The 27,762-nt window shown below is 40.2% G+C and overlaps 1 protein-coding gene across 1 annotated transcript; it reads left to right on the top strand.

Annotated features, from left to right (window-relative positions):
* The first annotated feature begins 14 nt into the window (after positions 1-14).
* Positions 15-26,077, top strand: Tbx18 (T-box transcription factor 18). Its single transcript, XM_059267050.1, has 8 exons — positions 15-327; positions 1,245-1,449; positions 3,530-3,631; positions 6,533-6,704; positions 14,323-14,490; positions 16,958-17,022; positions 23,023-23,117; positions 24,855-26,077. The coding sequence occupies exons 1-8, from the start codon at positions 15-17 to the stop codon at positions 25,577-25,579; spliced, it is 1,845 nt and encodes a 614-aa protein (XP_059123033.1). The 3' UTR covers positions 25,580-26,077.
* The last annotated feature ends 1,685 nt before the right edge of the window (positions 26,078-27,762 follow it).

The raw sequence follows: 27,762 nt of genomic DNA, 5'->3' as shown, positions 1-27,762 counted from the left end.
GCGGGGCGGCGGGGATGGCCGAGAAGCGGAGGGGCTCGCCGTGCAGCATGCTAAGCCTCAAGGCGCACGCCTTCTCGGTGGAGGCGCTGATCGGCGCCGAGAAGCAGCAACAGCTTCAAAAGAAGCGGAGAAAGCTGACCACGGAAGAGGCGGCCGGGGCGGGGGACGACGCTGGCTGCAGCCGTGGCGGAGGCGCGGGCGAGCAGGGCTGCTCCGAGGCCGACGAAGACGCGGCTCTTCCGCCGCCGCCGCCAAACGGGGCGGCGTCCGGGCCGGCGCGGAGCTGCACGGACGTGGAGCGGAGCTGTGGCTCCCGCGGAGCGGCGGGTGAGTCGGCCCCTTCCGGCCCCAGCGGCTTCCCGGAGCGTCCCCGCCCGGGTCCCGCGAACCTGAGCTTCGTTCGGCCAGGCCGTGCTCGTGCGGGGACCCTCCCGGGCCTCTGCCGCTGAGCCCCGGGTGTCAGGCGCTGACCTGTCGGCCTCGCGCACCGTCCGACCGGGGCTCCCAGGCCGGCCCCCCTCGCCTCTGCGCCGGGGGTTCCAGCCCAGGGTGATGCCAGTCGCCTGGCTAAGTTTTAGGAACCCCGGGGCGCGTGCTGGAGGGCGCGGGCTGTAGCACTGAAATCGGAACCGACGCCCCGAAGCCGGCTGTACCAACCCGGGAAGCTGCAGCGAGCTCGCTCACGCTCTTTCCTTGGGATGCCAAGCGCTTCTCTACCGGGGCTCACGGCGCCCGAGGGCTGGCTTTTCGCCCTCTTGTAGCCGCTACGCCGCGGGGCCTGGGAGGCCGGGAGCCGGGAGGATTGAAGGGAGCGGGATCTGGAGATGTTTACTGAAGGTGCCTCGGGCTGGGCCCTGAGAGAGGCACCGCGGCTGTCCGGGGTGAAGGGAGGCCACGGGCTTCCCGGAGCCTGACCGCGGTGGCAGCAGGATCTGTGCCGCCGGACTTTGAGCTCCGGGACCAGTCTCAGACCCAGTGTCGTGTGTGTGTGTGTGTGTGTGTGTGTGTGTGTGTGTGTGTGTGTGTGTGACACACGCGAGCCGGGACCACGCACAGGCCGAGCGCGTGGGGAGGACGCGCGGACCTAGAGATGGGGACTCAGCAAGACCCCGCAGGCCTCAAGGCATCTCTGAGCGCCCAGGCGGCAGGACTGGAGGCGGCTGTCCTAGGGCCTGACTCTGAGATGGTCCCTAAGGCCGGTTCTCTCCTTCACTGCTTCCCCGTCTCTGCCCTCTGCTGTCCAGGCAGCTGTGAGGACGGCTTCCTGCAAGGCGCCTCCCCTCTGGCGTCCCCTCGAGGTTCCCCGAAGGGGTCTCCGGTACCCGGCCTAGCCCGGACGGGGACTCCGCTGCCCACGCCACAGGCCCCGAGGGTGGATCTGCAAGGAGCAGAGCTATGGAAGCGCTTTCACGAAATAGGCACGGAGATGATCATCACCAAAGCCGGCAGGTAAGCTTGAGCTCCCTGAGAGGCTCCCGAATTCTGGCTTCACCCTACCCCTAGCCAGGCCACAGCTGTGACCGATCCAAATGGACCCGGGACAGTAGGCCCTTTTTGGAACCTTTATTGGCTTCTTTGCCAAAGCGCTGTTGATGAAGGGCGCAGCCGGGCCCAGTCTTAATGTCAGGGAGATCTTTGCCAGTGTGGACTTTGCAGCCTTAACTGCCGATGCTCTGAATGAGGAAGTGCGGTATAGTTACCCGAGATCGTGTGTACCCTCCTCTGTGCATTTAAGGCTCTAGTTATCTGTCCTGAGCTAGGTAATAGATTGGCCCCTCCCGCTTTAGTTATTTTTATCTCTTATTTTCTTTAGCATACTCTGATATATATATATATATTTTAATTCAAAACTCCCAGATTTGTTCCTAGCACCACGAATTCATGGTGTATTGTGCTATTCTGATATTAGGTAACCATGAAAAGTCACTATGGTCATGTTTTAATCATGTATTGCTATAAGAATCATTATTCGGATTTTTTATAACTGTAGACACACACACACTACACACACACACACACACACACACACACAAGAAATCCAGCCCATTACTTTAAATTAACTGAATACAAAAACGTTTGGAAAGAAGTTATCTTTTAGACTGTGAAATTTGTGCTAAGTTCATTAGTCAAATAAATGGATTTGTTAGCCACATCATACTAATTTGAGGTTGGTGAGAGAAATTTGCGCTTTCAAGTTTTCAGCTCATTTATGCATTTAGTGTAATGAAATCTAAGAATAATATGTTCCTTTTAAAGTTTTTTTTTTTTTTTTTTAAAGCACACACAACTCTTTCAGGGAGTACACATGGTAAAAACCTGGGTAGCATAAAAGTATCCAAACTTATTAGAAATTACAAAAACATATTTTATTGAATCCATATGCTACCTTCTGCATTCTCAGGAGTTTTTTTTATTATTATTATTAATGATCCAAATACGGTCTTCAACAACACAAAGCAACAGTTGTCTTATAAAGGATGTCGTTAAAGACCTCTCCTCTTTATCTTACAGGTGCACTGAAAGAACACTGAAACAGCCAGCATATTAAACCGCTCTCATGCTTAGTTAATAATCGTGGACTTTCCTTTGTCTGGCAGTGGTCTTTAATAGCATTGTTGTAAAAAAAAAAATGGTAGATAAATTTGTGTTATAAGGTTAAATGAACAAAAATGAGATTAGTGGGAGGGTCCTAGACATAAATCATTAGAAGAAAGTCTCTCTTTTTTTTTAAGGGCAAAACTTATGTTGTTTTTAATGCACATAATATGCTGCTGTGTTCCTTGCTTCTATGCCTTTTTTAAAGGGATTATGTGAATTTACTTCAGCATCTCCTTTGATACACATAGCTAGGACGTCAAAAGAAAATGGAATTTTCGTTTGCTTTAATTAGCAATAATTGTGGTTAGAAAAGAAAACATTTTTGGGTTACAGTGGGGGGGAGGAAATTCGTAAATATATGTTGTGTTTAGTTTCTGCTTCCAATAAAGAAGTTTTACTATACCTTTCAAATTTAGAGTGCCTTTTGCACTTTACCTTACCAGGCTGCAGACAGGAAGTCCTGTCTCAATAAAGAACATATTGTTTGGTTATAGCATGGCACATTGGCTCCTTGCGGCTTTTTTATAACCCCCTTTAAAATTTCACATTATAATATATTTTATCACTTTCAGAAATTTGAAATTTCTATCAATGATGTATTTCATTATTTGTAGTAAGATAAACAGGCTTGTTGCTTCTGTCTCAAAAGCAAAGTTTCTTTCGGGTAAAATCCTTTCACTTTTAAGATACACTGATGTTTGAATAAACACGGAACATGTGCACATGGTGCAACAAAGCACATTTTTATAGCTGTAGTTTTGATGTAGCCTATGCTCTGACACCCCGAATTATGTTATCTAAGTGTACGTTATAAATTTGTCTACATTCAAATGGAAATTATGGGAGGATTCTTGGCTTTATTCAGTTTCTATTCTTAAAGCAAAACAAAACCCAACCCCGTTTCCCCCTCCCTCCCTCCCATTACAAACAGGCGCATGTTCCCAGCAATGCGAGTGAAGATCTCCGGATTAGACCCCCACCAGCAATACTACATTGCCATGGATATTGTGCCAGTGGATAACAAGAGATACAGGTACGATGATGACCCATGACCGCAAGCGGAGCGATTGCAACTCCAGGACTCTGTAGGCTCCTGCCTGTCTCATCCATGCCACTGTGATCTTTGTTTCCCAAAGTCCGTGGAATTTCCAGATTCAATGATCTAACTTCCGTGGGTTTTAGAAGCTCAAATGGTGCTTCACCTCTAGTGTAGGTGGAAACTCAGTGTTTGTTTTGCATTTCATAGGTAAAGAGATGTCTTCAATCTTTGAGACTTTGAGCAGGGGCCAGTCTGGCATTGCTACGTGAAATATACTTTAATGTTGGTTAGCGATTCAGTTAGAGTTTTGATAGGAAGTGTTCAATTCAAAGTTTGCAGATACACATTATAGTAAATGTTATACTTTTTTCCTATGTTTTGATCTTTTGTTAATTTTCTTGTTATATTAAAAAAAACTATACGTATTTTAGACTTCCATTTGAAAAAAAACGTGTTTACAAGTTAGAAAAATAAAATCTCATAATTCGTTGTGACTTAAATGATTCTCTAAACTTGTAATGAATTGTTATCCCTGGCTCGTTTTTAGGTTGGTAATTGACAGTTCTTTAGAAATTTCTATAACTCTTGGATGTTGAAACAGAATACATTTGTCTGCACATCAAGTAAACTCTGAAATGATATGAATTCTTTAGTTTCCAACCTCTTTGCTTTTACTTATGCAAGAAAGCGAATTAGTGATTTTCAATGACAATGCCTTTTGTTTATTGGAAGAGTTTAAAATGCTAATCTGTTTAAAAGGAAGTTTGAGAGTTTGAAAGAGCAGAAGATGGATCTCTGTTTGAAGATTTCTGTCTCATTTAGAATATGTGTAAATGAAATCATTTGGTTTTATCACTTTATAAAAAAAATGGGTGCTTGTTTTGACAAAAGAAGTTTGTGATGTCAAAAGTATTCAGATTTAAATCTGTATATGAGCATAGGAAATACTAAAAGTGTTTAATATAATAGTTTCATTTGTGTTGTCTATTTAAGTTGTATTATTTAGCTAATTAAATGAGTCATTAGGAGTTTTGCTCACTCTACTGACTAGCAGAAAGTAGAAGATACTATGTTTATTCATGGAATATACATGATTTAAAACCCACATTCTAATTTGAGTTTTGTGTTGAGGAAGATAATGTAATTCTTAGTGAGTTTCTAAGTTACTCCTTTCTTTTTCAAGTTTCTCTTCTGTTTCTTCCTCCAATTTCTCCCCATCTACTTAAGATTCTTTATTTTACACAATTCATATTTGTTCTCCCAGAAAACAATGGAAATTTAGATCTTAATAGATCAAACTGTGAAAGACAAATTTGCTTTCTTCCATTGCTTCCTAAGAAATGTTTAGCTTTGGTATTTAGCATGCTTTGTGAGGAATATTTATATGTATAATTTATTCTCTTAGAAAGTGTTGGATTTTGAGGTATTTAATATGCATATTTTTGATAGAACATTTTTATTTATTTTGGTAGAAACCCAAATCTTACCTGAAGTTCAGTTTTTTTCCCCCATGCATCTCTAAAGTTTCTATTTTATTTATCAACTTTTTTCATCAGTATCAGAAATTATTTTTTGACTTATTCTCTGTCAAAGAATGGTATTTGGTCCATGTTAAGAAACCTTATGAACAATTATTAATCACTAAAGCTCATAGGAATTGATTTATTAAAACCACACCATAACAATACCAAAAAGGAAGGTTTTAAAAATTAATATAAATGCTATGCTTATATATTTTGCTTCAAGGAAAGGAATTAAAATCTTCAAGGGATATTGTGCTTAAAATTGAGGTCACTGAAATGTGTAACCATAGTTGAAACAAAGACCTTTACCAAAGACAGATGTAAGAAAGTGTTTCATGCTGTTTTAAAAAGATGTGTGTTTGCTACACGGGTATTTCTGACATTACCTGAACCTTATCACTATAAATTGTGTGCAGTACCTTAACACATGAGCAGGAGGCAATGTATCTAAGTGTATAATATCACTTCATCATTTCATCGATAGACTACTTTCTAGTTTTTAAATTCACATTGACAGATAATAATCTGAATCTTCAGCTAAATTTTAAGATTTTATTTACTCCTGGAAATTTTACTATTTAAATGTGTTTCTTGCTAAGTCAATTTATTTGTGTATATTAAAAAACAGAGTAAGCTATTGTGGTTCTTAGCTGTGAAAATAACATTAATTGGCAGTACTAATCAAGTGCTTTGTATGTTCAATATTGGTAGTTGGAAACTAGTGTTTGCTAACTGAAATGATTTTCTTAGAATGATCAAGAAAGAGAAGCACGAAAGATTAATGATAGCCTATATTTTATAATTCCTCAAAAAAAATTAAATCAGCATGAATTATTTAATCCTCTACTTATAATGTTAAAGAATTGAGAAAAGCAATTCTAAATGTTAAAATGATTAACTTCGCCCCCCAAAACAGTGTGACAGTTTCCTCTCACCTCTCCATTGTTTATTCCACCAGGCTCTACAGAGCCAAAAAGGGGAGTGACCTTTCAGGAAGTAGAAACCTTTAAAATAAGACACTGAAGTATTTTGAGATTTACTCAGAGATGAGATTGACAATTTCATAGTGTCTTCATGTCAATTAAATATTCAGATGAAAAATATCAGAATATAAATTATGTCTATTGTAAGTGTTAATATATTAGAGTCAGGATACTTGGTGTTTATGGGGGAGACAGCCTGGATATTTTCACTAAGCCATCAAAACGATGTTGACTCTGGATTATCCATAGCCACCACAGTATAATCTCAAAAGTATCGAATGTATAGATAAATAAGTTTATATTTAGAAAACGGTGCACATTTGATCTGAGTTGATAATTCCAAGAAATGGGGTAGTTCTCATTTTGACAATTTTGTCTTTGCCTTGTAGGTATGTTTACCACAGCTCTAAATGGATGGTGGCAGGTAATGCCGATTCTCCTGTGCCACCCAGGGTATATATTCATCCAGATTCACCTGCCTCTGGGGAGACTTGGATGCGACAAGTGATCAGCTTTGACAAGCTGAAGCTTACCAACAATGAACTGGATGATCAAGGCCATGTAAGTAGATAGCTTCTCGGGCAAGAACCATCAGGTGGCATAGCCCAGTGCCTGGCTAAAAACTGCTAAGATTGTAATACTCCTTTCTGTTTGGTCAGTATGTGAACAGTATGTGCCAAATCAAGGTTATATTTGTATCAGAGACCATGTCTAGAGCTGTATTGTCCCAAAAAGCATTTAATAGATTTAAACCAGATACTGGGTTTGTATCGGAATGAAAGGACCTAAGGCAGAGACTTTTTTTTTTTTTTTTTTTTTTTTAACCAAAACACTTATGTGAAATCCCATGAGGCGCTAATTATTATACTTGAAATGTACTTGGAAGTTTGGTAACAGGAATGATTTATTGTGTCCTCTCTGTATCCAGCTCTTTTCCCAGCTGAGGCTCTCTGCATTAATGACCCGAGCTTACTTGTTTGTGTGCTCCATCTGCAAGTTCCCAATTGTTTTGTAATGACAGCTAATGTGTCGAAGTATATTATAATTCCCTTTCCTCCTAAAACTGCTGAAACCTGATATGTGGGACAAGTCCGGCTGTTCCAAAAAGACAGGCATTGTTAACAGCTTGCTGACTTTAGGCAGAAATCTACATTATTGTTTTAGTAACTCACTAACTCTGGGTAATACTTATTTCTGCTCAAAGCTAGCATTTCTGTTAGGTAGAGTTTTGATGAAGAAGAATTGAAATGCCTTTACCAACTTCCTCATTTCCCAAACAAAAAAAGTACCTAGCTTATTTATAAATAAGTCACTTAAGATAAAATTGCCAACTGTAATGAACATTAATATAGTGATTGTGCTGTGCTTTGCAGGTGTCTAGATAGGACCTGAAGCACCTTGATGAAAACTTTGGGGTACTAACCTTCCTATGACAATGCAGTATCTACATTTTGACACATAGCTAGTAAGATTTCACATGACAATGCTTCTGTCGCCTTTATGATTTAAAACAGAATCAGAGAAAGAAGACATTTTATGTCTTCATATTTTTTCATATATGACTTCACATTCCTTATTTTTATTTTTCCAATTCTACAATCAAGTTGTAACAATTATTGTTCACTTGGTTTCAGTGTTTAAAAAAAATAACAGGCTCCTGTGTTTGACTGAACTATTTTAGCACACCTATCTGATGGGTCTATGTTTCTGCCTTTTAGTAGGAAATTTAGACAGAGTGCTATTTGGTGTTGCTTGCTTTCTGAGTTCTACAGTTTAAGAATATATTTTAAAGAGGTAATTGTACCTCAAACTGTATTCTGATAAAGAATTCAAGTCAATATAATCATCTTATAATTCTAATTCTTTTAGTTCAGAGTACTGGCTTTATATATGGTATTTAAACCAAATTTTATATGTAGATTTAGAAAACAAACTATGATTTTAGATTTGCAATTTTAACAGCTTTTACCTAAAAGAACAGTCTCCAGAAAATATAATACATACATGTGTATGTGTGAAAACATACAGAGAAAATAGTTATATATGTGCATGTGAGAGAGAGGAGACAGAGAGAAGAAAGGCAGAGGTGGGAGAGAATATAGAAAGAGAGGAGGGAGGGAGGGAGGGAGGGAAAGAGAGAGAATGAGAATGAGAATAAATATGAATATTGATTCATGTGATTGTGGAAGAGTTGGCCAGTTCCGTGTTTTGGAGACCTAGGAAGAGTTGAAGCTGTGACTTGAATCTGAAGATAGTTTGTTATCAGAATTTTCTTGTCTTCCAAGGACTTTACTCTGTTTTCTCTTGTGGCCTTCAACTGATTGGATGATGGCCACTCGCTGCTCCTAATCTGCTTTTCCCTGAGTCTACTGATTGTTTATCTCTAAGCCATACTTTCACAGCAATATCTTCGGTGCTGTTGGGCCAAAAATATGGATGCTTGCCCTAGCCAAGTTAACAGATAAAATTAACCACCACACAGTATTTGTTTAAAACACAAAAAAAAGTTCCAAATCGAAGTTCAGTTACTTGGACATAAATAAAGACTCTCACTATTAGGAACTTGTATAAAAGTGACAAAGAACAGTCAAAATTAAGGAAACATTCTATTTTTCTTTTAAGGTTGTGACAGGATGTACTAAGTTTAATCAAGAGATATAAAGAATGTGCACAGGAGGCACTGGGAAACTACGGGAAATCAAGAAGTGAGGGCATTGCTTTGTGAATGTTAGTGCTTGTAGGGGGATGTACTCTTTCATGCTATTCATTTCAAAAATGTGTTCTTGGAGACTGTTAAGTGTGATCAAAGACACGGAAGGCCGAGACTGGCTTTGTGAGTTTCTTGCCTAGACGGAATGAGAAGGGAGCCTGCAGCTTGCTGTTCTGTCTGCTCAGAGAGGTACAGACATACCTCATCCCAGCTCAGAGAGACTGGGAAGAATACCAGAAGTCTGCTTCTGTGTGCACTCTATTTGATGGCCCCGAGTAGAAGCAGACTAGAGATTGGGAATGTGCTTGTAATTCTACAACCCGGGTCTAAGAAGGCAGTACAGTCATGGCAGGGCCTTAGCAGAGACCCTCAGGGACTCTTGCCCTTTTAGCCTTTTGCTTTCCATCATTCCACTAAGTCTAAAAGAAGTCATTGTCACCTCTAATAAAACTGTACACGCCATAGTTAATTTCCTAAATTCCTTTCTTATGTTTTAATCTCTCAGCCCCCCTGCCCCACCCCATTTTAGTGTGCAAAAGATGCACATGTATGCAGCTTCGTGATGTGAGAATTCTGTGGCCCTGGGAGTTTTACTGAGTTAGCATAAGGTGATTGTGGGAATCAAAGGCCGTGACTAGACTTGCGACCACATAAGAGTATGTGTTTTCCCCAAAGTAACTTTTCAGCCTCCCAAACACCAGACCTGGTTCAGAAAAGAAAATTAAGGAGAATTCAGAGTGGCAGTATCCCTCAGAGCCACAGCTAATCCATGGATGTTGTGATAACTTTGTAGGTCCTATTTGATCCATGGGTACTCTAGCCAGCTTTATTCTGGCTTTGGTACACACCAAGGCTGGTTCTTGGGCTGTCCTTGTTGTATGAGGTTCCTATGCTTGGGTGACAGTTTTTTTTTGTTTTTTTGTTTTTTTTTTTTTTTTTACCACATGCATGCTTCCTTGTTTTCCTGGAGTCTGTTCTCTGGAGGAAAGTATTTCCATGAGCACATCTCTCTGAACAGGGGAAGACATTTGATGGTGTACCTTACACTGCAGCAGGACCCATACCTACGTCACCTGATGCTTTGGCAATGGGCCAGGTCAAGTAGCCATAGTCAAAGGGCTTGTAGGAGTGGATGTTCTCCCCTGCTGGCAATTCTGTGACACACATGCCCATACTCTCTTACTGTTTCTCCTTGAAAAATCAGACAGGGGAGCAGGATGATGCAGGAGAGGTAGCTGAGCTCTAGTGTGGGGAAGGAAGTTGGAATGGTTGAGGACACCATGCCAGTGATCCTGGGCAAGTCAGTTCCACGCTCTGAGGCCTTGTTTCCTCATGGGTCATACTGGAATTAGAGACCCAAGGAAGCCGGCAAACTTGAAAGTGTGCATTTAAGGAGGGCCTGAAACAGAGGAGCAAAAAGGAAAAATTCTGCTTTGCCTGTGATTGACTGAGAACGTTTCAACACTTTAACGTGTGGCGTAGTGTTTTAACACATTCAGGAAGTGGGGGTGGGGTGGGGTGGTGGTGTTATCTGGTCCTTTTAGGTCCTTTGCTTGGCCTAATCCAATTTTTTTTTAAAATTTATTCTTCTCTCATATATTACATCCTGACCACAGCTTCCCCTGCCTCCTCTCCTCCTAGCCCCCCACCCCCAAGAGCCACCCCTTTTCCTTTCCCTTCAGAAAAGGGAGAGTCTCCCAGGGATTCCGATCCAACACAGCATATCAAGTTATAGTAAGACTAGGTACAAACCTAATCCGACCTTGAGAGTGTGTCATGTAGAAAAGTTTCAGTTATTGACAAGTTCCACTGTCAAGCTGTAAAACTAGAAGCCCTACCTGTCAGACTTCAAGCACAATTGACTGGTCAGATAAATAAGTATGCTTCTTTTGGTGTAAATCTATTTTATGAGTAATTAATTAGTTATCAGTGTTAGAGATTAAGTCCAGGGCAAGAGCTTTACTATTGAGCCACATTCAAACCCCTCCAATCTAGTCTTTAAAGTAGAAAAGCATGTATAAGCCTATGAATAAGAAAGCACTCTGTGTTTGTGGACATAGGTCTGTATGCCTTTTTCTAATATTATAGTTAGAAATCCCCTGCCCAAATCCTGTCTAAACAGAACAAACAGTATAGAAAGTACACATAAGATATGATTATTTGAGTTATAAGTATGGTCTCTCTTTTTTAAAGGCCAGTAGTCCCACATATCCTACAAAGTGAGCAAAATATTGTTGATTTACTATTATTATAAATGGGAAAGTTTATTATGGCTGTTTATTTAGTGGGTATTGAGGTTGTGCATTCCTGCATTCCACTGCACAAGTTCAGAGGTCAGAGTACACCTTGCAAAAGTCAATTCTCTCTTTCCACCATGTGGGGCCCAGAGATGGAAGCTCAGGTGGTCAGAGAGCAGAGTCTTCATAAAACAAGAACAGAAACAGAAAAGAAACTTTTATTACCTCCATTCCAAGTCACTTCGTCCCAATGCTCTGAAGTTGGCTGTGCACCTTTTGCTTCTTTGTGTGGAATTTTTTGTCTTTGATTTTTTTCTTCTTCTCTGGAAATCACTTCTAAAGGGATCGTGAGTCTCCCTTGGAGTTTCTAGATGCTGCCATTTGTTAGCCACTGACATTTCGATTCCTAGCTTGGGGAAACATTCACCCTCAAACTTTTCAACCCCCAAAGAGATCTATTGTAAGCCAGTTTTCTAAAGAGAAAGTTAGTTAAACAAAGGAGCACAAAGTTGAATGGACATTAAAGTTATTACTTTAAAAGTGGTTGTTTACTACTTTGTGTTAACATTGAAAAGAGTGTGCTATTTCAATAATAAATCATAGGAAAAGGGCCAGGACAGTTAGTTTGCAGGTGGGGGCTGAGACACAAGCTGCAGCCACAGGTTCAAAACCATTCTTGTGTTTCCTGTATGGGGCCTGGCCTCGGGACTGTGCCTGCCCACGTAGTGTAAATTCATAAGGAAGGCATGCAGACAAGAAAGGGAACAAAACTGGCCCTGGGCCTAGGGAGCTGTGAGGACTTGGAAGTTTCTAGGTTCTGTGGAACTTACCATTAAAAATAAGTCGAGGTTTAGAAATGCCATGCAGAACCCTAACCATTAAACAACTATGCTCCTACCTGGAAGTCAGAGAATAAAACACAGCCCCTCTGCCGCTCCTGCTCCCCACACCCCCAGCATAGCTCAGAAAAAAAAAAGCAAAACAAAACCAAACCCTGCAAGGATATAAACTGCATTAAGGATAGAAACTTAGATTTTGATATCTATTAAAAACAGAATTAGTGAGCATAAACTAGTAATAAGGGAATGAGCAAAAGACATTCCTCATCCACTGAAAATCTGCTTACTAGACTATGCTAATGGTTAGACCCTGTGAGTATAATTTTGTTTCTGCATTTTCCAGATGTTTATCCTGACTCACAGCAAGGCACACCTTTCATATGATGGCCCCATGCACACCTACTCACAGCCAACAACAACTTTTGGGGAAAAAAAAGTACATATCTCTGGTACAGGCAGCCCACTGTTTACTACTGTATTTTATAATTTTATTTATTTAAACATTTTTTGGTCAAAGCTGCTAATAGTTCATTCAAATTCATTCAAATTAGTCCTAGAAAGAGGCATTGGATTGCTGCCTATGTTCCCTCCACCCCCACCATGAGTACCGCTTCCCCCTTTTACCCTTTTGCATGCTCTTGTGTTCATGCTGCCTCCTTCAGAGGCACGTCTGGTTGGCAGGATCTTTAGATCTGCTTCCCAAGTGTGTCTGCCATCGGCACAAAGAAAACCTTAGGGAAAAGCAGAAGCAGAGCCTCCGACTGCAGTGTTGGCTCTCCCAAGGGTAAAGACATGCTCTCAGGACAGCAAACACATTCTCTGAGCACAGAGCTGTTGGTGTTGGAGCTGACCAAAGGCTCTGAAGTTGGCATATTAAACTGCTTACATTCTGAACAACATGAAGCATGTTGGACACCATGTTTCCCAGGACTTTTGTTTAGGTATTTTCCTTCTACATTCATAATAACCCAAACCTGGAATTTAAAGCTTAGAGTTCAGAAAAATTGCATACTTATTAGCTAAACTAATTCATGAATATCTGAATATAATATCCAAGAAACAAATAAAAAAAACCCTGCTGTTCATGAAAGTATTAAAACATAAAAAGGCATATATATATATGCATGTGCGTGGGTACACACACACACACACACATACACACACACACACACACACACACACACACTCCTACCTGTGATACCATCATCAGAGGTGATCACTGTTCATATCTCTGTATGAGCCCACTATACTCTGTTTTAATAAGCCATAAAATGTGTCTAAACAATTAGGTACTTTTTTTTTATCGTTTTAAGATTAAAAACAAAGCTGGACATTAAAGCTGTTACACACCTTTAATCCGAGCACTCAGGAGGTAGAGGCAGGCAGATCTCTGAGTTCAAGGCCAGTCTGGTCTACAAAGCAAGTTTCATGACATCTAGGGCTATTATTACACAGAGAAACCCTGTCTCGAAAAACCAGAAAAGAAAAAAAGATTAAAACCAAGCAGTTTTACTATATGACTGAAATTTGCCTAAACAGCATTGGCAACAGCTTGGTGACACCACATCTCACGATGTAAATTTCCCTTGGTAACTACTAATCTACTCGTAAAAGTCTTCCGCTGTTACAGCTTGTGCAATGTACATCTTTCTTTGTTTGTTTGTTTATTTTGAGACAGGGTTTCTCTGTGTAGCTTTGGAGCTTTTCCTGGAACTCACTCTGTAGCCCAGGCTGGCCTTGAACTCACGGAGATCCTTTGTATATGAAAAGCTTTTCTGAATCTGGAGCAGAATCTTAGGACAAATCTGAGTGAGTTTGTGGAGACCACATGAGAGAGAGACTTAGGGCAGGGTAGGCTCTCCATTCTCCAGCCTAAGATTTGAATGGGAATATGGGCAATATACTCTTCCAACAAACCAGAGATTTTGCAGAATCAACACAGGAGACAGTGGGGTGTCCTTAATGTGTGCATCACCCATGAAGGAACAATTCCCTTGGTGTTTGAAAATCTTGTGTGTGTCCTTTAGAAGATGGATTTAGTACAGTGCACATGATCATTTTCATCTCATTTGGTATTGACTCTGGTCTTATTAAGTTCAACATAAATAAAATCTTTATGAATATATTATTGTATTTTAAGCAATAGAAATTTGATGTTGACTTCACACAGCTGTAGTGAGGGTTTCATTAAAGTGATTTGTAGTTTAATACAAACGTTATAGATGTCTTCCTAGACTTTCCCTGCAGCTTTGCTATATTTTGTTAAATTAACTTCCTGCGTCTTCAGAAATGTAACTTTCCTGTAAGAATTTATTTTCCACGTTACAAATTTGCTCTTGCTGTCAAATTTGGGAGTGGTTCCTGTTTAATATGGCTTTCCCCCCTTGATCTAGATTATTCTTCATTCTATGCACAAATACCAACCACGTGTGCACGTCATCCGTAAAGACTGTGGGGACGATCTTTCCCCCATCAAGCCTGTTCCTTCCGGGGAGGGTGTGAAGGCATTCTCCTTCCCAGAAACAGTCTTCACCACCGTCACCGCCTATCAGAATCAGCAGGTATCGTTTTCAGCAGCCCTCTTGCTAGACTCCTGCCCTCCGTATTGCTATATCCAAATGTCAGGAATTACCACACACCATTTGCTATGCATGACACCCACAGTGTGTACATGTGCGCACAGAGTGACAACTCCTAGTCCACAAATTCCCAAGCAGGCTACTCGAGTGATGACTTAAGCTGAGCATGCTTCTTGCAATTAGCAGCATAGTTTTACTTTCCACCTTGAGATATTGAATTATAGTGTCGTAATTAAAATTAGAAAGCAACTTATTTGCCTAGAAAACAGACATGTAAACTATGAAAAGCTAGTTGTGCCTTACAGCATGATATGTGGGTTTAATATTACAGACCATGAATTATAAGAAAATTTTCAGAAAGATTTATCCTGTACATTCCTTTTGTATATTTTAAAGGGCTTTATCATTGAACTATGATTTAAACTATTATGCAGGATACTGATATGCATTATAGTCTGAGAGATTGGCAATTTTAATGTGATGCTTTTATAATGGTTTAAATAATTTGAGAGATGAAATGTTTCTTTTCTATATGGGCAAATGCTGTTTCTTTAAGGTTTTTTTTTCATGAGTCAAGAGTGTGAGTGTCAAGCCCTCTTATTGGTTATCCAATTGCAGACACACCACACACACCACACACACACACACACACACACACACACACACACACACACACACACCACACACACACACACACACACACACACACACACAGCACATTGTGGTGCCAGGTGCTGCTTAATAAATACCAACAAGTCAGTTAAGAGTCAACAAATTAGAATGGAAATAGACAATGCTACCACATTCAGTTTTTAATTTTTCAGAACTATCATTTTTAAGAATTTAGGAAATTGATAAAGACTCTTCTGATTAATATCAATGTGATTTCTGTAGCCTGGGTTCCTGGACCACTGTACATAACTTTTAAAGTATTGCTTTAAAAGAAAATATAAAACTGGGGTAATTGTGTATAAGTTGCTATATTAATCAAGTGAGGAGTTTCTGCAAAACTTGGTATGGCATAAATAATCTATGTTGAATAAATCTGATGATAATAGAGCTATATTTTTATTTAGAAAGGTGCTATTATACAGATCTATACTCTTATAACTAACATCTGAAATATTTCAATTATTTAATGTATTTAAACATTACTTAAATGAACAGAGTTGAACTTTAGTATAGTCTATAATGGAAAATTCCCTTCAGTGATAGAATGGCATATATGATGAATTAATGAGCAAACTTTCATAACATCCTTTATAATGTAGTTATATCCACATATCAAGACGATATCTTACAGAACTCATGTGTCTGAAGTATTTCAAGGCTGATGAGGCTGAGGGCATGCACAGGCCAGCAAGAGAGACTCCAGGGAGGCCTTCCATCTCCACAATGCTATCCAGCCAGTCTCATTCTTAGCAGGTTAATGTAATCACAAACATGATCCTTAACTTCATTGATTTCATTAAGACCAGGAATTTAGAAAGCAAAATACAAGGAATCGGCTCTGCATTCCTCTGTGCAAAGGACAGATGTACTAAGAAACAGAAGGGTGTTACTAAAATGTCAAGTTTGGGGTGGCATGAGTCCAAACCACAGTTAATGGAGATGGTGAAGATATTTGTAAACTCCTTTCTTCTAAACTTTGAGATCTTAGTGGACAAGAAGCCAGTTTTGAGGCAACAACTTGAAAGTACTTAAAATTAAGTATTTTTAAATTAGCATTTATTTCTGCCACTTTAATATGATTTTGTTCTGTTAGAAACTTTAAGTCATAGCTATCTCTGTTTAGATGTTCACTATAGTTCGGTGACCAGTTAGTACTATAGAGATAAGAGATGAAAGAATAAAGCAAAGGCCAAGGGAGAGACAAAGAAAAATACTGTGGCAATAAGGTTAGGGAGTGTGGAGAGTCTCGATTCTGAAGAACGGAAACAAGCTTATAATTTGTCAATAAATGCAGGCTGCTGGATGATCCTCGATTCCCAGCACTACAAGATAATCAGGGTTAAACCATATCCTAGAGTCAAAGGGAAGAACTTCAGCTTGAGAGGAGGGTCAAATAGGAAAAGGCAGCAGGAGACTGTTGGGGTTCCTTCTCCAGGCACAATCAAAACGAAACAAGCCTTTATCCACCTATTAAGGTGGAAAATGGGTGAAGAAGTATCTCTTTCACAGCAGATGGCTGTTCTAAATCTTTTAACTTCACTGCCAGGATGTTAAAACATACGAGAGGAACACAAAAGGACCCTCTGTCTGTATGTTAATTTTTAGATTGTTGGTAGTTCTACAGTTATCTTAACTTTTTTTTTTTTTTTGAAGGGGGGGAGTGGAGAGATAGTTCAGCCGTTAAATGCTAGGCTCACAACCAAAAACATCTTAACTTTTAAATAATACTCTGTGGTGTTTATATAAGATTTAATGTGATTTCTTCTCTACTCTGCAGATTACTCGCCTTAAGATAGACAGGAATCCATTTGCTAAAGGCTTCCGAGACTCCGGGAGGAACAGGCAAGTACTAGTGAAATCTCCTGGTTGTTTTAGTAAATATATTTAAAGTTTTAATGTGATTTTTTTTTTCCGTTATGAGCTTAAAGGTTAACTTGGAAAACATAGTGTTGGAAGCACTTCTGATGAGAATTTAAATTGGTAAACATTATTGTGTCTTGGAGGTAACTTAGGTATAGAGTATAGTCATGTGGCCTGCCTTAAGATGAACTTTAGTGCGTGAAGCTGGAAGCCCTTGGCATATAGATTGTGTGTTATTTCTGGAGGGGCCATGGAGAAGCCTACCCTTAGGGTCCGTGGGCCTTCATAGTCCAAGGAACTGTCCTTTCTGCCTCTTCTTTTGGTTTAGAGTTCTTAGTGATGACACGCTGTCTATTGATTCTATCTGAAGAGTATGATAGTTTCTTATTAGCTCGGATTCTTAACTGGAATATGAAACCATTTCATATTGCCAAGAGACCTGATCCTCTTCAGTTTCCAAATTTGTCTTGGTTTTTCTGACAGCCACATACTTGTTTATTTTTTCTATGTTGTGTTTTACTGTGTTTACACTAAGTGGGATAGCTACAACAATTAATTCCACTCTATTACTCATCCAGTCTGTTTGCTGCAAGTTTCTAAATTTATTGATATGAGTTGATTCCAGTACAGTCCGGTGTTACAACATTTTCTAAAATAATTGCTAGTAATAGAGGGTGATAATAGAGGAACATTCTCTGCCCTTTCAGGCAAGGCTTTGATATTCATACTTCTAAGTACATTTTTATAATAAGAGGCATTTGAACTTTATTACTTCATTTCCAAAATTATTTTGTTTTGAAACTGATATTAACTGGGTTTGTCTACGTGAACTGAAAACCCTCAATTATCAAGAAACAGTTTCACTTGAAATTTGAGAAGGAAAAGCAATCAGGTAGTAGTCTAGATTTTCTAGTGTTTTCAGCTGATTTCGTGGTCAAGATAGGTGACAGACAGGTCTCAAAATGTGCTCAGTTGCTAAAGAGACTTGGTGTCATCCTCATTTACAGTGGCATTACCTAAACAACATGTAGTTAGAAAGTACTAAAAGGCAGCTAAGATGCAGTGAGACTAGAGTGACCTTCCAATCAGTGGAGGAGCATCAGCAAGATTGACCAATAGGAGGGAATCTTTTGAAGTGCTCCACTCTGTGAGAAGGTTTGCAGGTATTAGCAAATTTATCTCCTGCATTGAAATGGCTTCATGTCTTTTTGGATCTGTTTCATTGTGGTGAAAAGTTGTGCCTGGTGGCTGTTTTGTTATGCTCTTGGTTTTCTTGCTTTGCAGGGATGTTTTTGAAAATTGAGTGAAAAACTATTGCTTAGTAGCCCTAAAATGATGCATGCCGCAGCAGAAGGGGACCTGTGAGGTGACTCTTTGCCTTGGCAAATGCTGGGGTGAACCCTTCTTGTGAACTTAGGTTACATCAGAACAACATTTCAGAGTCTTGCATTGACTTTAGTTAACTTTTTTTCTTAAGCAGAGAAACAATGTATTAAAAGTCCTACAGGAGCCCCACAGGGAGGCCCTGAGAGTGAATACCAGACACCATGCCCAAGCTGCTGATGGGTCTGGGAAAGATCTCGCTGCTACTGACACTGGAGAGAAGTTCACTTATGAAGCAGTGGCTTATGAATAGTTTTAAAATATATTTTGGACAAAAAGTAATGACAAGTGAAGCGTCCGTTAGAAGTTAGATGACGGCTTCATACGATAAATTTTGAGGAGGAATTCTAGATGAGCCAGCATAATGAAAAGATTTGGTTATTAAAATTGTACCATTAAAAATACTCAGTGTTGCTGGGCGGTGGCTCACCCAGCTCTCGGGAGGCAGAGCCTGGCAGAGCTTTGTGAGTTCGAGGCCAGCCTCGTCTATAGAGCGAGATCCAAGACAGGCACCAAAACTACACAGAGAAACTCTGTCTCGAAAAAACAAACAAACAAACAAACTACTCAGTGTCATGGTGAAAATAAACCAGGAAGCCTGTTGTTCTGTTTGGAGGCCTCAGGCTAGGTTTGACAGGGGTTCCTTTCGCTTTTGGCTGTTTGGAACTATGTAGGCTTGGCATCAAATGGTGCTTTGCATTATTTCTTTCGATCCCAGTAAAACCTGTCATGTTTCAAATCAACATGCAGAAATAATGAATTATATTTTAACACTCTGAATTATGTTAAAATTCAAAATTCTTATTTTGCTCCAAGTGGTTGTCTTATTACAGGTGAAGTATGCTGTGTCTGTGTAGAGCACTGGTTTTTAACGTGTGGGTCATGACCCCTTTGAGGGTTAAATGACCTTTTACAAGGCTTACCTAAGACCACGGAAAAACACAGATGTTTACATTATGATTCATAACAGTAGCAACATTATAGTTATGAAGTAGCAATGAAAATAATTTTATGGTTGGGGGGTCACCACAACACGAGGAACACAGCGTTAGGAAGGCTGAGAACCACTGTTCTAGAGCTTTCTGGTTAATGAAATAAAGTTTTCATCTTTTCTCATGAAATATTGCTCCATATTTTTTAAAAAAATGACCTTAACAGTGTGAAAAAATTCTGTCAATTTAAAATATTTCAAAGTTATGTATTATATTCCTTAAAAAAATTTAAAAGAACCTGTGTTCCATGTGAGGCTTCGTTGAAGGTATGGTGGCTTCGACGGCATAGAGGGACATCATATTTTTTCGTATAGTAATAGAGGAAAGTCTATGAAAAACGCCCACAATATTCTTTTGTTTTGCCTGGTTCTGCTGTGCAGTTTTACTGCTTTTTTATTTTTATTTTCCTCATATATGAAATAAACAAGTTGATCAGGACACAAAATTAACACAGACATGTGATTGCTTAAATTTTATAAAAACAATTCTGTTTAATTAAAAAGTGTCCTTCTCTGGCTCCTTAGGGCTCTGCAGCCTGTTTTACAGGAATCAGTAGCTTTGGCCCTTGAAGCCTCCTGCAGGCATTTGCTATGTGAGAGTGAATTTATGTGCTGAGAATAGCTCCATTCCACAGCTAGGCCTTAGGTTTGACCCTATAAAAGTTTTTACTCAGGAAGGTACAGAAATTTCTTCTCTTAAATACTTCAGGAAAAACATAACCATTTTACTAAATAAACTCAGCCATTTGATAGCATAAATGAGGGCGCTGGTAAATGTGGAGGTTGTTCAAAGGCACCTTGTATAAATTATCGCCTTGGCTACTCTCCTGCAGGAGGGGCCTTTCATCTCTCCTTTAACTAGATGGGAAAGTCTCCATTACTGGAGAAAATGAAGGCTTTTTAACAAAAGTCCAGATTCAACTAATAAATATTTTATAACTGTTTCCTGCAAAATATCTGCAATCCTTTGTGGATTTGGCAGTGTGAAGTGGCAGCCTCAGGCAACATATCAATAGCTCCCAATCAGAAGGCTTGTAGGAGATGTGTCCCCTCCCAGCCATTACTTTAAGCATAAGGTTATGTATTTGCTCTGCTCAGTAACTTCTCCCTACGAATTTGATTTATGGATTTGAAACATAATTCAGTTTACATTGCTAAAACAAATGAAGCAGTAAAACACATCTATGTAGTCTACAAACTTCTGGCTTTAGTAAAACTCTTTTATAATTACATTGGTATTTTCACTATCCCAAACCACCTTTATCAATGTTAACCTGCATGAGAATAAAAAGTAGGTGGTTTGTTTTTTTTAATAAAGGTGTGTACTAATATTCTTTAACAAAAAAATTTATTTTCTCTTGAAAGTAGTAAAGATTTAGTATTGGTTTAAGCTAAATACAGAGAGACTGTCAAAGCAATACCCAATGTCCATTAGTCCAGTATTAAATAGAACTCACAGGTAACGCAGTATTGAGACAGACCCGGCCCACAAACCGCACAAAAAGGAATATTTCACCATATAGAAAATACTATTGAGTAGTATGACCTCGGGGATTTGACTTATAGTTTGGCCACAGATACAGTGTCTGATTTACAAAAAGTCAAGTAAAATAAATACCAGTTAGAATGAAATGAATTATAGCTCAATATAAAAGGGCTTCAGAGCTTCATGGTTCAGTCTTCACTTCTCAGGAAACTGAAATCCAGGGAGGTCAAGTGACTTAGAGTGACCTGCAGTCACTGTTCCTTCTAGTTCCAGGCTAGTATCTTTACCCCAAACAGTCCTTTCTGTGACACAGTGATTATGTCAGAGGTCAGACTCCATTCTTCCCACCCACATAGCCCAGGAGAAACAGCTGGGGGTGTTTTCCCTGTGGCATCTGTATGTAGCATCTGTATGGGCTGGCGATGCTTCCTCTGAGACAGAAGAAGTTAGTAAGGTCCCCATGCGAACTCACGGCAACAGGAGGGGTAAAATCTTGACGCGGAAGGATGGCAATGTGAGATGCTTTTCTTGCATAAATCATCTGCTCTTCCGGGAGCTTTCATTGTGTTGGAGAAGTCATATGACTGGCAGGTGGTTTTCTCTAGCCTTATTTCTTAGTTCATGGTTTGGGGGTACAGGGAAGCAGCAGCTGAGTTAAAATTAGTAGAAATATAACAGTCACAAGAAATTTCCAGGTAGTGTTTTACCCATAAGAAGGTTTTTCCATTTCTGTAGTGCTGAGGATGAACCCAGGGCTTTGTGCATGCTAGATATACTGGCTGGTTTTGTGTGTCAATTTGAAAAAAGCTAAAGTCATCAGAGAGGAGGAAGCTTCTGTTGAGGCAATATCTCCATGAGATCCAGCTGTAAGGCATTTTCTCCATTAGTGATCAATGGGGGAGGGCCCAGCCCATGGTGTGTGGTGCCATCCCTGGGCTGCTGATCCTGGGTTCTATAAGAAAGCAGGCTGAGCAAGCCAGGGGAAGCAAGCCAGTAAGCAGTATCCCTCCATGGCCTCTGCATCAGCTCCTGTCTCCCGGATGCTGCTCTGTTTGAGTTCCTGTCTTGACTTCCTTGAGTGATGAACAGCAATGTTGAAGTGTAACCCTTTCCTACCCACCTTGATTTTTGGTCATGATGTTTCATTACAGCAGTAGAAACCCTGACTAAGACACTAGATAAGTGGTAAACTTCTGAGAGGCACCCTGGCCTGGATCATGTTATCTTTCTAACAAATTGCTTAGGGTTGAAGTGGTTGAAGATGAGTAGTGAGGCCCCAGGCTGTCTTGAGAATGGCTAATTGAGGAAAAGGCTCAACCCCAGATCCTGGGTTGTATTCTTTAGCCACCACATATAAGAGGGAAGGAAGACAGAATCACTTATGGTAGGAAGTCTTTTATGTTTGCGTTTAGAGTAGTTGCTTTTGTTTTGAAATATACAGATGAGATATAAATAGTCTGCAACCAAGTTTGCACATCAGTTCATTAAGTGTGTATGGTGAGGCTTTATAATGACTTACAGTGTTGCTACCAACTCTGTATAGAGACTGGGTAGCTCTGGCAATCACCTCCTACCCTTCTGCACACTGTGCAAAGCTGAGTGGGAGGTCAGTGCTGCCCCCTCCTGGCCTAGGCTGGTTGGTAGTGGAGATTGTGCCCCAGAGCAGAAGTTGGTTTTCTTTGACTGGTTCTTCCTTTGAGCTAGCTTCTGAGGTACTGAATGATGGGCAGAAATGTCCCTTAGAAAAGAGAACTTGACATAAAGATGTTTTTGTAGCTATCTTCTTCATCATCAGAGGACAAACTCCTGTGACAGGAAGAGAGGCTCCAGAGCACTACAGAGCCTTGGGCTCACAGTAGCCAAGATGGACTCAGATCCTCAGGTCCGTGTGTTAGTTTTAGGGTCCTGCGAATGTCCGCAGGCATCTTGGTAGGTTTCCATTTTCGTCCCTACATCCCTGTGCAAAGCATTTCTTTTTGCCTGTGGCAATCTCCTAACCTGTCACTGAGTGTAGAATGTGTAGGGCATTGCCAATATCATGTTGTTTCTTCAAATGCTTATTACTAGTGAAAACTACAACCCTTCCTAACTAGACTCTGTTTGTCCTGACCTTTCCATGTAGAATGGGATTGGAAGCCCTGGTGGAGTCATACGCATTCTGGAGACCATCACTACGAACTCTCACATTTGAAGATATCCCTGGAATTCCAAAGCAAGGTAATTCAGTCTTCTGGTCATGCATACAGCCAGTTCCTGAGAAAAGGCTGAGGTGTAAGAGATGCACACTTTGTTAATTAGATCCATGACATTTGACTTTTTCATCAACCTCCTTCTACTCCGGGACTCATTTCTTTTCTGCATTGACAGGAGACAGATCAGGAAAGATGGTTGTCCTGTAGTGTGCGAGGTTAAATATTGCATGTTTTTGCTGTTTATTTCATAATGCTTACCTCTTCCTGACATCTCTCATTGAGATGTTGGAGTCCATGTAGGTGTACTATACAAGAAGTTGCCCATGCCTGTTCCTCTTATTCAACTATTGCCTCTCAGCAGGGTTTTCTTATTGGGTCTGTGATGAGATCAGGCACACTGGATCAGATCATTTTGAGCTCATTCTTCACAAGCCCAGGACTTGTATCTCCTTAGAGAAGGGTGCCATCTTTGCACTAGTCTGCTCAGGAGATAGACTCTCAGGTCACCCATTTAGGCAGATTTTACCAGGATCCTACCAGCTCCCAGTGAGAATTTCACATACTCAGGTTTAGATTATTATTATTGGTAGTTTTGGGCTTTTAGATTATTTAAAGAAGTGGAATGAAATGCTGTTGTTAGAATAATGAAGGTTTTACACCCTCTACAGCCCTTTGGAATTCTCCATTCTTCTTAAGTTACGTCAAGTTTGCAAGCATCAATCTGCCAGCAAATCCAGAGAAAGGAGTTGGCGACCAATAGGAGGGAGTTGCTATTGATTGGTTGCGAGATTAAACCACCCTCTTTGAGTGTCGCAGGACTGTTTATCTCTTAGACCCTTGCTTTTGTCTTGCCTGTGATTTGCCAACCTGTTTTCTAGCTGGAGTTGAGATTTTTGAGGGACAAAGTGATAGCAGAGCAGAGACCTGAGTGGTACAGGTATCAATGCACACAAGCTTCGGTGAGAGGCTACAGATGTAGATGAGGTGTGGCATCCCCGACCCCTTCTGTGCTTTCCTTCCAGTCACTTCTTCTCCTCTGTAAGGAAGTGTACTGGTCCAGAAAAGACTGTGGGGAGAAAGGGAATACCATAGGTAGAAAAGAGCAGTTTATTATACTGTTGGGGCAAGAGGCAAAAATGAGATGAAATTTAATTTTATAAAATTTCTGGTAAGTTTGGCATTTGTAATATTTGTTTTTGCAAATAAGAAAATTCCAAGAAAGCAAATTGAGATAGAACATGAAAATTCCATGTGATAGTGCCTTACTATTCTCTGTATTACAAAACTTCATCATTACCTGAAATGGTAATTAGTCCTAAAAACATTTTTCTAAAGTTTCATCACATTTAATGTAATTAATAAGTGTGTGTGTGTGTGTGTGTGTGTGTGTGTGTGTGTGTGTGTGTGTATGTGCTTGCATGTGTGATAGCACCTGTGTGGAGATCAGAAGATAACTTTTGGGAGTTCATTTTCTCCTTCTACTTTGTGGGTCCCAGGAATTGGACTTAGGTTGTCAGGCCTCCTTGTAGTTATTATTACCCTTGGAGCCATCTTACCTGCTCTTGGTTTAAAAATATTGGGAGAATGTATGCTTAAGTTACTCAATCCGAGTTCAATGAAATGAATTCTTTGAAAGCTAAGCCACCTCTCACCTTTGTAATTCCCCCCACTTAAAAAAAACCTGAGGTATCATATGCTTACCAAAATGTAAAGGAAAAGATGGCAGTTGAAATCATTCTTTACATTGCAACTTCTTTTGTAGGAAACACAAGTTCTTCCACTCTCCTCCAAGGTACTGGGAATGGTGTTCCTGCCACACACCCTCACCTGTTGTCTGGCTCCTCGTGTTCCTCTCCTGCCTTCCATCTGGGGCCCAACACCAGCCAGCTCTGCAGTCTGGCTCCAGCTGACTATTCTGCCTGTGCCCGTTCAGGCCTCACCCTCAACCGCTACAGCACGTCCTTGGCAGAGACCTACAACAGGCTTACCAACCAGAGCAGCGAGACCTTTGCCCCACCCAGGACTCCCTCCTATGTGGGTATGGGCAGTAGCCCATCTGTGAACATGTCCATGGGTGGCACCGATGGAGATACCTTCAGCTGCCCACAGACCAGCCTGTCCATGCAGATTTCAGGAATGTCCCCTCAACTCCAGTACATCATGCCATCACCATCCAGCAATGCCTTTGCGACTAACCAGACCCATCAGGGTTCCTACAACACGTTCCGGTTACACAGTCCCTGTGCCTTGTATGGATATAACTTCTCCACATCCCCCAAACTGGCTGCCAGTCCTGAGAAAATTGTTTCTTCCCAAGGAAGTTTCTTGGGGTCCTCACCAAGTGGGACCATGACTGATCGGCAGATGTTGCCCCCTGTGGAAGGAGTGCACCTGATTAGCAGTGGGGGCCAGCAGAGTTTCTTTGACTCCAGGACCCTAGGAAGCTTAACTCTGTCATCTTCTCAAGTGTCTGCACATATGGTCTGATGAAGCCTTTAAGTTAAACTACATTTGAATCTAATGGATCTTCCTTATTTTTGAAAAAGGCAATATGGAAAAAAATGTACATATAGTAGAAAATGAAGGCTCTGACGAGTTTTACTTTCTCCTGGCAAGACTGTAATTATCTATGGCATATGCGTATGCTGTATATTGGTAGCATGTAGTATCCTGAAGGCTTCTCACTGCCATGTTTATCCAGTGTCACAGAATATTGACTACATGTACTGTGTTTATCCAGAGTAGCCAGACTCTAAAAGCAAAACGGTACACTTGAAAGTTGGTAATGATACTAACCAAAGACTTTTCTAGTGCTCCGTGCAAAGTGATGGGGTTCGTTACCGCGGTTTCACACATACCTAACCAAAGATTTGTAATTTCATTTATCAGAAGAGTGCTCTGAGCGATTTGTATTTGTGTGTTGGTAGCATTATCATTTCTGTTGTTCTTGAACATGATGTGAGACCCTCCAGTGCAAAAGCCAGTTAATTCCAATTCTTAGTGTATTTCTGAGGTATCTGTAACAATAAAGGCTTAGCTTTTTCATTCCTGCTTATTCTTATGTACTGCAGACCTTGGGTCCGAAAATCCATAGCTTGACTGGTGTTTATTTTCTGAAGGAAGGTGGAGGAGACCCTTGTGACTTTTCACTTTCCATTGGACAGAGAATCTTACTAGCCTGCAAAAAATACATCTCTACTATTTTTAAATTGGTTCCCATTTCATTTAGTTTATCAAGAAGGCCTTTAAAAATGTCCTGCAAACATTTCAAACTTCAATTTTCACCAAGGAAGGGGTTGGAATATATGGTATGAGAAATTGCAAAAAAGAAAAGAAGTCCACCTCAGATTCTTTTGTTCCAATGAGTAATGTTTATTTATTTATTTTTAATTAGAGGAATAATGTCACCTACCCCCTAGGCTTTTGTGTGGCTTGTTTTTTAGATTTAGGATTATTTCTCCATCTTTGAGCTGCCTGACCCCTGGTCTATGAGTAAGGAAAAGGCATTTATGCCACTTATTTATGTCTCATAACTCTTACAAATTGAACAGTTCCCCCTCCCTAGCCTTATCTCCCTGTCTGACTCTTTTCCAAAACAGACAGGTCTTGCCTTTATGGTGCTAATGCTGCAAGGAATTTCAGAGGGTTATCTCCAGCAATCTGTCTTGTGGTGTAGTCAAAGGCCAAAGTCCATTACTAGAAAGGCCTCCTAGGAGGACCAAGGAGGAAGATACTCATTATGATAAGTGAGCTATAAAACTTTTAACCTCATCAGCATTTTAACTTTGGAACTGAAGAAAGGAAAACAGGACTGACTTCTAAAAGTGCCTAAAATGAACACATGACTTGAGTTCAAAATAAGGAATTTTGATAGTAGATCATGAGATAGGCAGAAAAAATGAGGCATGCAGGATGGTGCACAGCTCCTTCTGTTGAGAAACTAAAGTGATGTGTCTGCCCAGCTGCTCCTTACATTTGTGTATAACAAAGGAAGAGAATGCTTTCCTTGTGTTTATCCATAGACTTGCTCTAACGTGTCCCTAATTTGGATGGGGAAGGAGTCTATATCCCAGTTTACTTCTTTACTGAACAGGATTATTGTTAGATATTAAGGGGAATGTTATGTTTAGACAGAACACATTCTGGATTTGTCTCTGTTTATAGATACTGACAAATTTCCCCATGGATTCTATAAGAAGGTCATCAAATTAACAAAAATTTTAAAATCTAAGATTAGTGTAAAAAGACATGAAATATTTGCAATAGGTAGCTCTAGCTAAGGTTTTATGCATGGTCTTATTAACTTGACAGAGATTTGGGAAAAAGGCATTGAGAATGAGTCCTCCAGCCTTTGTGCTTATTATAATTCAAGGAGAATAGTCTTCCATCTTGAGAAAACACCAAGTGGAGCATTTTCCTTTTTGCTGTTGGTAATTTGAGATGACACCATGATGTGTGTAGACATTTTTTTAAAATTGTTTTGGTAAAATTTAGCAATATTGTACAAATGCTGTTTCAGGTTTTGCTGTAAATAATAATCACTACATTACTCCAAAGGCTAACCTTTTATTGTTGTACTAAATGACCTACATGCATTGATAATTATAATTATCGATCTGTATTTTATTAAGAAGTGCTTAAGAAATTATATTAAAGTACATTATTAAATC

This window comes from Peromyscus eremicus, chromosome 7 (genome assembly GCF_949786415.1).
Source record: "Peromyscus eremicus chromosome 7, PerEre_H2_v1, whole genome shotgun sequence".
Classification (NCBI taxonomy): domain Eukaryota; kingdom Metazoa; phylum Chordata; class Mammalia; order Rodentia; family Cricetidae; genus Peromyscus; species Peromyscus eremicus.
Note: the sequence above shows the minus strand (reverse complement) of the source record. Positions and strands in the feature narration are given on the sequence as shown.

Bases quoted from the DNA above. Each gene is read 5' to 3' on its own strand.
- Tbx18 (XM_059267050.1), top strand. From the start codon at position 15: ATGGCCGAGAAGCGGAGGGGCTCGCCGTGCAGCATGCTAAGCCTCAAG. The intron at 3,632-6,532 runs GTACGATGATGA...TTTGCCTTGTAG, and splicing joins GTGGATAACAAGAGATACAG to GTATGTTTACCACAGCTCTA. The intron at 6,705-14,322 runs GTAAGTAGATAG...CCCTTGATCTAG, and splicing joins AACTGGATGATCAAGGCCAT to ATTATTCTTCATTCTATGCA.